General features: G+C 30.7%; 1 protein-coding gene across 1 annotated transcript; it reads right to left on the minus strand.

Annotated features, from left to right (window-relative positions):
* Positions 1 to 330: 330 nt before the first annotated feature.
* Positions 331 to 3,946, minus strand: LOC126667150 (desmethyl-deoxy-podophyllotoxin synthase-like). The gene is made up of 2 exons (XM_050360114.2): positions 2,983 to 3,946; positions 331 to 1,675 (listed from the first exon to the last, which is right to left on the minus strand). Exons 1-2 carry the CDS (start codon positions 3,880 to 3,882, stop codon positions 1,049 to 1,051), a joined length of 1,527 nt encoding a protein of 508 aa, XP_050216071.1. The 5' UTR covers positions 3,883 to 3,946; the 3' UTR covers positions 331 to 1,048.
* Between the last annotated feature and the right edge of the window lie 7,086 nt (positions 3,947 to 11,032).

Consider the following 11,032-nt stretch of genomic DNA (forward strand, 5'->3'; position numbering starts at 1 on the left):
TGTTCTTTTCTTTTATATGATTTGTGTAATAGTATATTTTCATCATTTTGAATTCATATAATATTTTTTAGCTTATTATTGTTGTTAAAAAAAATCATTTAATTTTAAATAATAATACAATTTAAATAATAATTACTTCTGTATTTTTCATATAAACTATCAGTGTTAATAAAGTTAAATGATAAATTATGTAAGTAATCTCATGATTTATTTAACTAATATGATTTATTTTATAGTTTTTTTATGCCACATAGAGTTAGAATCCATAAGTTTTAAAAAAAATTAGACAAATACCTACCAATTAGCTAAATAATCTCATAAATACCCATTGACCAAAAGTTATTGAAATATACGATTTGCATGAAATAAGTTGAAAATATATACTACTTTTTATTTTGAAATTTACAATTTCTACCTCTGCAGCGTGGCGTTGCTGCATCTTCTTCGGTGTCGATTTCTTATTCTTTTCCAAGTTGCAATAGTTGACGTTGCTCTCTCGTGTATCATCATAATTTGAGTAATCTACTGATTTAAGACGCAAACTTGATCTTCAATCTGTTGTTGCTAAACCTTCATTCTTCAAATCTCTGTGATTTCTTTTTCCGATCTGATTATGAATGTTGGAACAATTTTGAAGATTTTTGTCTTATTATTCAGGTTTCGATGAATTAAATGTCCTTTTGCTGTTCTGTTTGTATTACCCAATGATCCAGCTGAGTGAATGGTTGAATTTTTTATAATTTTTTTTACTAATTTGAAATGTAAATTGTATTGTCTTCAACCTGTTTGTTTATATGTCTCAATGAGTTAACCGTATGTTTCAAAATAGTGTTCCGTCATCACTTACATGCACTTTTATGTCAGAATATATAGATGGCTAGGTACAGAATTATCTTGTCTCAGTTTGTTGGCCCTTCGCACACTTTTACATTATGTCACAAGTACAAAAATTCTATCATTCGGATTTTCAATCCAATTTTTCCGTAAATTTCAAATCCACCATTATTTCTGAATTTGTTCAGAACAACCATCTTTTTTTATGAGATTTTCATAATACAACAGGAAGAGGATGATATACAGTAGGAATTAAACTCAAATTATTTTTCCTTCTAGTTGAAGGCCCAGCAGCCTCAATCATGTCCAAATCATTTGGCTTAATTTCACGAGGGAGTTTCCAATCAAAATAGTATAGTAAAGTAGCAAGTGGAAGCTCTACATTAGCAATTCCAAATGTTATACCAGGGCATATTCTTCTTCCACCACCAAATGGTATCAACTCAAAATCAGTTCCTTTGTAATCAATTTTGCTATCTATAAATCTTTCAGGAATAAAACTTTCAGCTTCACTCCAATATGTCGGATCTCTTCCGATAGCCCATGCATTAATAAGTACTTTAGATTTTTTTGGTATATAATATCCATTAATCTCACATTCTTCTTGAGATTCTCTTGGTAGCAATAATGTAACTGGAGGGTGTAGTCTTAGAGTTTCTTTGATAACTAATTTTAGGTATTTTAATTCTCCAAAATCTGCTTCATCTACATATCCTTTCTTGCTAAACATATTTCTTACCTCATCTTGTGCTCTTTCCATCATTTTCGGATTTCTCATCATTTCCGACATTGCCCATTCTGTAGTTGTAGATGAAGTTTCGCTCCCTGCGATGAACATGTTCTGACACAAAATAAAATCGCACGAGTTTATTTGATTAAATGTTTTTGAACATATACCTATACAAAAAAAACAATGATATGACATAAAAAAAAAGATACAAATTGTATTTAGGTACCAATTGGAAACATATTTTGAACTTTAAGTACCACCTAGACATATGCCGGCCATCAGGGGCGGATCTAGGTTAAGGCTCGGGTAGGCTAGAGCCAGGGCTGACATCGGAAAATCAAAGATGGAGTAGGGTGCGGTGGAACTGAAGCGGCAGTTTTCAGAGATTCAGCCATGGCTGGCTGCACTGAGTTAACGAAGAAGAAGAACTGTTTCTAGTTTAGGTTTAAGAAAATTTAAGATATAATGAAATTGAAGGGCTTCGGCCTTTCTATAGCTCTAAAAGGGCCTAAACAGGCTTTGGCCTTTCTTTACTCTATTAGGTGTAGTATTTCATTAAATGTAAAATTCTTCTATATTTTTTATTACATACATTTTCATTTTCTTTATTTTTGAAATTATCAAAATTCATTGTGAAAACATGAAAATCTTTAATTTAAATTTGTCTTCAGTATTCTAACCTAATTTTCCAAATCCTTCAACTTTTTTTTATTTTTTATTTTTTCAAAACCAAACCAAAACTTTCAATTAAAAATATTAATTTTATAACCTAATAGCAAAATAAATTCAAACTTATTTTTCTCAATGATTGAAGCAAAAATTAAAAAATTTAAGTTAAAAATGACCGTAAAAGTCAATAAAATCTAATAGGTATTGTATTGAGGTGAAAAATTGAGAAAATTAAATCGATTAAAATATACATAGCTAAAATTGCAACGATATGTTAAAATTAGACTATTATTTCGAAAATTCAAAGCTTTGAATAAAATTGGAACAATCCGTAAAGATTTGAATTTAATTTCTAATTAGGCCTAATTTTAATAATTCCCTGATATTTTTCTTTTTAAATATCAAACCATTTTTTTTATTATATATGTTAATTTGATTTATATGCCTATTTCAATGATTATATTTTATTTATATTTTTAGACAATTTAAAATGATTTAATTGTGGAGTAACAATTATGCGTAAGTTGAAATGATATCAATCGACACTATTAAGACCGATTTGTGTAACAAAATGATAGATGAATTTTTAAGCAACAATAGTTTTAGCAAAATGTAATTATCTTGTGTATTTATACATATAATATTTACATGTATTTTAGCCCGGGCTGAAAAAAAATTCTGGATCCGCCACTGCCGGCCATGACTTATGACCCCAATGAAAATAGCAATTAAATTGGAGAAAAACTTACCATGATGATGCCCTTGATGGATTCTGTTGCTAAACTGAATCCAAGATTTTCATCCTCCTGAAGATTCAAAAGAACATCTATAAGATCGTCTTCTTCCTCATCGTTCATCTTTTTTGGCAAACCTTTTCGTTTATATCTATGATCATTGATGATACTTTCGAGTATCTTATCAGATTCATGATGCAACATTTCCACTCTAGCTTTCATGCCACCAATATTATGCAATAATTTAACAGAAGGAAACAAATTCGCAATACTAAAACCTGAAATAGCTTCAATTATATCCTTTATATATGGAACAAATGCTTCTTGTTCTTTTCTTATCTTACCAAAAGCTGCCCCAGAAACAACCTTATACGTGTAACCAAACAACATCGTACTCAGATCAACCTCCGATCCTTCGCTACAAGAAATGGATTTCATAACATTCAGAATCTCCTCTTCTCTTATGGGTCGGAAGGATTGAACTCGTTTAGCAGTAAACAGCTCCATAGTGCAAATTTTTCGCATGTGTCTCCAAAACGGACCGTATGGCGCAAAAGCAAGGTTTGAAGAAGAGATGATATTTGCTGCGACGTTGAAGGGTCTGCTGGCAAAATTTAAGTCATGAGTTTTCATGATTTCTTTGGCGATTTCCGGAGAAGAAACGATAATGGTGGTAACTTCACCGAGTTGAAGATGCATGATGGGTCCAAATACCTGAGCTAGGGCATTGAGGCGAACGTGTGGTAGAGAACCGAGTAAGTTATGAATGTTTCCTATTATGGGCAATTTCCATGGACCTGGTGGCAATTTTTTGTTGAATCTTGATGTTTTGATCGTGAAGATTTTTTTGATAATCAAGAATACTACCATGATCCAGATAAAGAGCAACGGAATTGAAGAACTTTGAAAATCCATTGTTATCCTATGCAAAAATGGAATAGTCTTAGGTTGAAATTTATGTAAAGGTTACTGCAACAGTCTTAGGTTGAAAATTTCAATGAAACTTGTTATCTATAGTTTATCTATATAAAGCTGAGTTAGAAATTAAGAGTCATCAGTTTCTTCACATGTGTCCTTAATACAATCTATTTTTAGGACCTAAAATTTTCATGTACCAGCTTACTTGCAGCAAGAATGGTTATTTTCAATATTACAAATTATTATTCTTTATAGAAAGTATCATAGAAAAATTAAGACCGATTTTAATGTTTTTTTTTTTATGAATAATTTGTATATTAAAAGCCAAAAAAAGTGATAAAAATCAGAGCTAAAGTTTTTGCACAAAAAGTAATATACACAAAGTGATGCACTAGAGGCTACGACTTAAACAAAGGACAAAAATCAAAAATTCGAGAACAAAATACAATTTGAATTTCCAAAGAAATCCAATAGAAATTTCTATTACAATAAAAAAAGGCTTAATTCCTTAAAAAAAAACCCCACCTTACACTTTTTCTTCGTTTATACCCTAATCTTGTAAAAATACCATTTGTACTCAATTTTGAGTTTTTATGTTTCATCCCTACCTAAAAGTATTAAATTGTGCTCTTTTCATTTGGAAAAGAGTTCAAAATATACTTTTTTCTATTTTAAAAAATACAAATAAATTATTAAACTTAAAAAATAATCAAATATATCCAAATAATTAATTTTTTTTAATTTTATAAAATAATAAAAAATTAAAAAAATTATTATTATTTTTAATTTCTTGAAGAAGATGATATTTTTTTACTATTAATAACATTAATATCTAATTAGTATATAAGTTAAAAATGAAGGATGATTTTAAACTCCTTTTTAAATAGAAAGAGTACAATTTAATGTTTTTGGGTAGAGATTAAACATAAAAACTCAAAATTGAGTACAAATTGTATTTTTACAAGATCAGGGTATAAACGAAAAAAAATGCAAGGTGGGGTTTTTTTAAGGAATTAAGCCATAAAAAAAACACAACACACCCTTAAAAAAACAGTTGGAGATCACAAAACTATCCATGTCAGAAAACTTATTATGAAAAACTCTATCATTGCTGCACTTTCAAACCTCTCAAATCACAGTCATCCAAAAAAACCTGCTTACGGACCTCTCGGAATAATATCCTGCCACTAAACCAATAAATCCAAAAACGATAAAAAGAAATAATCCAAACCACCCCAAATTTTCGAAGAATAATATTTCAAATACCTCTAGCAAAGCTACAATAAATAAAAATATGCTCCTTTGTTTCCAAAACGCCACAAAGAGAGCACAACGAAATATCCAATGAAACAATAAATTGGATTGCAAAAAAATGGAGTAATGGAACTCTATTATGTGATGCCAATTAAATAAAAAACTTAACTCAAAGTAGAGCTATTAAAGTCCATACACGCTTGAAAGGAACACCAAATACAACAACCCATGTCTATTGAATAGCCTCAACTGTAACTATACGCAAACCAGAGTTAATCGGAAAAGCAGTACCTCTCCGTTGTAATGAAAGAACAACTCCCTGTTCCGACAACATCCCACCTACATTAACATCAGCCGAACCCCAATCTCCCAGACCTGTTGTACGTTCGATAAAAACAACAAAAAGAGCAGTTCCATGACGCTGACGAGTAGCTAAACTGCAAACGCCCGAGGTAGAATTTCATGAAATTTCATCCTTACAACCCAAAGTATAACTAAGAGAATTAAGCAAAGATTGCAACTCATTTAAAATATGCTCATTCCACGTTAACATATGTCTCCATCGCCAACAAACACCTAAAATATCTTTAATAGTTGTTCTTTTTTTTATTCGAAAGATTATAAAGCTGAGGAAAGAGCACCGTAGCCGAACCATTACCCATCCAATTGTCGTTCCAAAAAGAAGTAGCTTCCCCCTCACCCATATTATATTTCAAATTACTGATGAAAACACGCCAATTTTCAACCTCAATGCAACATAATTTCCTGATACCTCTCCACATAAAGATAATTTTTTCACATCACCATAGAGAAAGAAATTCCAATCTACAACCGAAGAGCAAGTAGAGATAATCCTGAACCAAATAGAGTTAACATTATTCATCCTCAACTTCCAAATCCATTTAAACAAAAGGTTTCGATTTTTAATATGGAGATTAGAGATACCTATACCTCCTTTATTAAAATCCTGGTAAATAACCTTTCAAGAAACCTTGCTTAGAACACAAGAACTCACATCTCCCTTCCAAAGAAATATCAACATATACAACTCCAATCGACTACGTAGTATTAGAGGCATACTGAATAAGGACATATAATAAACAGGAACACTACAAAGGACTGATTTAGTGAGAACTAATCTTCATATAGGAGAGAGCAGAGAGCCTTTCTAAAGAGGCAAACACAATTAGAAGCGCTCAACAACAAAATTCCATGAACTCACAGATAGTTTCCTGTTAGATAACGGGGAACCGGATATTTGATTGGGGAAGAAGCCGCCAACAATAAAACAGTCTCACAAACATTAATTTTCATAATAGAGCTTTTATAAAAGATTAATTGTCAAACAACAGATTAACTCATAACAGCGAAGAATCTGAATCAGATTTCTAAGTTGTTCAATATCATAGGGGAGGTATAAAATTGTGACATCCGCAAACTGCAATAAACAAATGGGCTCATGCTCAGCTGCAAAACGAAAACCCCCCATAAAATAAAATTCTGTATATTTGTCAAGAATACGCTTAACCCTTTTACCACCGCAATAATTATAGGATAGGGTGAGATCGGGTCCCCCCGGCGAACACCTTTCTTTAAACCAAACGGGTCCACCAGACTACTATTGATAAGAATAATAGTAGTAGCCGTAGATAAACAACAAGACATCCACTTAATCCATTTTTCTAGAAAATTCATAGATCATCTTCACTTCGATTTCTCCACCTCGCATTAGAATTTATTGTGGATTGCCTTGCATTATAGATTATCTTCCTTGGAATTTTTAGCCGCCTGAAATTTAATTTCAGCTACTGGAACTTCTTATGTCTTGTCAGAAAACCAAGATTAATTTCTCCTTTGCTGTAACTGTGGAACTTAGTTCTTTCAAAAGTTGGATTAATTTGGATTTTCCGAATAGCTCCGATTCATTTTATACTAAGTGGTATTTTTTGATTCCCTCTTGCAACTATACACGTTTATGGTATGTTTAAGCGGACATGATGCTTTGGAAGATTTGGGACAGTCACAATGCTTTCGTATTTAATAAAAAGAAAAAAAATATAAAAAATTTAGTTTATAATTGTTTCACTAGAACGACTTTCTTGAATAGATGTCCGGATTCATGATTTTCTTATTCTAATTATATAGATTCTTTCGGGCTCCGTAATGCATTTTGTTTTAGCGATGTACTTTTTCTTTAGTCGTAATCTCTAGTATGTCACCTCGTGTAAGCCACTTTTTTGCGTAAAATTTTGAGGTTTGGAATTGGTATTTTTTGTGTTATTCTAATAAACTTTCATTCGTAAAACAAAAAGTTTATTAATTTGAACTTGGTGTCCAAGTTTTATGATCCCTCTTTATAATTATAACTAACGCTTTAAAATATCTGCAATCCACGGACTGCCCGAGTTTACACCTGGCCATGGGTCAGTTCAGCCCATAAACCGGCTCGGAACTGGTCTGGGACCGGTCCAACCTAGAACCGGGCAAAAACCGGCCCGGAACCGATGTAAGGTTGGTTTTGGGCCGGTTCAACATTTTTTGGAAACGGACCCGTTGGTTCCGGTTATGAACCGCCGGGTCCGGATCCACACCGTAAAAATTTAAATATTTTAAAATTTAAATATATTAAATATATGTTTAAATATAATAAAAATCATTTATTTAACATTATAAACTTCAAATATAATAATCTACCATTTAAGCCCATGAATAATGGAACTCTTAAACATATGGATATCGCATTTATACATTTTATATTTATATTTAAGTTTTATCTATTACTTTTATACTTTTTCCATGTGGAATTATACTCTTGATAAAAAAAAATAGAGAAAATTACAGTATTGGGCCAAAACCGGGCCTTTTTTACATTTTTGCTAAGGGTGTCCAATTCTTTCACCTATGCTAACTTTTCTTTTACATTAAATGTCACTAAACGGTAAAATATTACATCTCCTACATAATTAATCCTAGCCTTACATTTGTCATTTTTTATTCTTTTTTTTCTAACCCATAATTTTCTCTCTCCATTGTTCTTCTCTCTCTCTCTTTTTTCTGTAAAATTTTTTATTCAAGATCTATGAAATATAGACAAATCTAACTATTATTACAATACAGCTAATGGCGGCGGCGTTTGAAGGGTCGACGGTGGAAGCTCGACGAATGGCGGCGTGGACTCGGAGGTCATTGTGCAGCCAGACGATGGAAGCTCGACGAATGGTGGCGGCGTTTGAAGGGTCGGAGGGGCGGCGCAGGGTTAAGGAGAGAGTGCGGTGGAAAGGGTTGGTGGAGACGGTGGAGTTGAAGAAGAGGCGTGGGTGGTGGAGCACTTGTGAAGTGAGTGAGATGTGGGATAAAGATGAAGCTTGAGTGGGATTTTGGTGGGTGAAAAAAGAGTTTGTCAGTAGAAAGCTAAAACAAAAAAAAAGACAATGATGGAGATGACTATTGATTAACCTGTATTTTTTATATCAAAACCACCAATCCAAAATCAATCGCCATTTTTTTCTTTCTCTGAAAATAATTACCTTGTTTGGTGAGGCGTCATGCAAACGGACAAGGAGATTTTCATTATCAGAGCCTTAGAGTTCATTGTTCGAACTGAATAGATTATCAAAGCCTGATGACTCACTTGATTTTCAATTGCTTAGTTCGGTTTTAGAAGGTATTGATGCTTTGAAGCAAGTTATTTGAGGTGGAGGATTCGAGATTCTAGGGGCTGAGCAGTGAAGAAATGGAAGAGGAAGAGTTATGAGGTTAATATTAATTGGTAAATGTGTTTATTTCTTGAGAAATTTATGAAGTAATTTGTTAAAAAGGTTTTGAATGAATAAGGATTTGTGGGTTTTTGATCTTGGGTAAGAACACTTTAAATTTTATTTGTGGTTTGATTAATGTGTAATTGATAATTTTGAAATGTTTTTGAAGAGAAAATGATTTTGAATGCCGTCAGATTATTTTATGAGTGCAGGTGATGAAAATGGAAGAGATGGTATGATGGGAACGAAAGAGATGGAGTAGGTTAGAAATGATAATTTTACCATTTTTTTAAAAGGGTCAATTTGATCATATTAGTCTATAATAATGCAGGTTAATCTTGAAGTGGCACTTGAATGTTATGTAGATTGTGTTTTTTTAGATAGGTATTGAGTTCTAGTGATGAAATTATTACAATTTGGATCATGAAGGGTAAAAAATTCATAAATTATGTTTATATTGAATGATTTATGCCAATAAGCCATATACTAGGATAATCTGAAGCTCACAGAATAATACCTAAATCAAGCGTTTTCTTTTCCTTGAAGCATCCATACTCAATTTCTAGGCTTAAATCGTATGAAGCAACAGCAAGTTGGAAAATCACCATTTAATACATTTCCAATACATCTCAAATACATTTTCGATACATATCAGATATATTAGATAATTTTAAATTTATTATTTAAGAAAAATAGTTACTCGACGCATAGATGAGTTAATCTTTTTTTTTTTTAATTTTGGATCGAAAAGTGAACTAGATGTAGTACATTGAAGTTTAATTGAATTAATTAACTTTTAATTTTTAATTTTTAATTTTTATCAATTTAATTGAATCAACCGATGAATATTTGATACATATAAAAAATATTTGAAAAAAATATTTGATACATCTATGATACATATACGGTACACCTCGAATACATATCCGATACATTTGCAATACATATTTGATACATATTCGTTGTTCGAAACTTTTTTTTTATTGTCTTTTTTTAAGTTTTATTACTAATATTTTTATACATCTCAAAGACTGATTGAAAATTTTATTACATGTATTACATATATATATTTTGTATACATATTTGATATATCTCTGATAAATAATTTATATATATGATAGATATATTTTTAAAATGTATTAAACAGATACATCGTTGATATATAATTTATACATGATATATACATCCTTAATATATGTCTTTTAGATGTATTTGTTAGATACATATTTTATATACAATTAAATCATGTTATACATATTCGATACATTTTGGATACATATTTGATATATCTCGGAAACAGTGCAAAAACTTTATAGTGTGGGTTTTATGGATATTGTTGACTGATGATGATGGTATCACCTATGTATTGCAGTGTTTGTTGGCCTCATATTTGGAAGATAGAGTTGTTGATTAGGATGGTGTTCTGTTTAATAATAATTTTTATGACGACATTATATTGTTATTAGTTTTTTTTATTTATATATCTATGACGTATCAGGTGATGTATCTTTAATGTATCCACCAGTACATTATAGATACATTATTGATACATCATAAATACATCAATAATACATTACCGATGCATTTTTGATACATCGTAGATACATCAATCGATTTTTAAACTAGTGTAGTAGCCCATACAAGTGATAATTATATGTTAACGCTAGTTCATCTTTGATCACAAGTCAATTTAATTATTATGCTCGAGACAGTGTTAGAAAATGAGAACATCATTCTCTCTTATGATACATTGCAGACTAAATTTTTTTTAAACTGTAATTTTGTTATAACATAAATGTTAATTTATGATACATTATAGATACATGTTTGATGTATAATTTATACATTGTAATTTTTATATTAAAATTGATGGATTATTATAAGAGGCTATTGATATTATTTAATGCGTGAGTTTTAATTAAAATATGTGATACATATATCTTTTAATTTTAAATATATTATACATACACCTTCGAGACACATAAATAATACATATTAATAATATATTTATTTATTTATTTATTTATTTTTGTTAAAAAAAATGAAAAAAATAATAATCAAATATGTCCTTGATACATATCTGATACATAAAAGATACATAAATGATACATGTTTGAATAGTTTTGACAAACTGA

Source organism: Mercurialis annua, linkage group LG2 (assembly GCF_937616625.2).
Source record: "Mercurialis annua linkage group LG2, ddMerAnnu1.2, whole genome shotgun sequence".
Classification (NCBI taxonomy): domain Eukaryota; kingdom Viridiplantae; phylum Streptophyta; class Magnoliopsida; order Malpighiales; family Euphorbiaceae; genus Mercurialis; species Mercurialis annua.

Excerpts from the sequence above, each read along its gene's own strand:
- LOC126667150 (XM_050360114.2), bottom strand. The coding sequence starts at position 3,882 with ATGGATTTTCAAAGTTCTTCAATTCCGTTGCTCTTTATCTGGATCATG. Across the intron at positions 1,676-2,982 it reads CCATCAAGGGCATCATCATG|AACATGTTCATCGCAGGGAG; the intron begins GTAAGTTTTTCT and ends ATTTTGTGTCAG.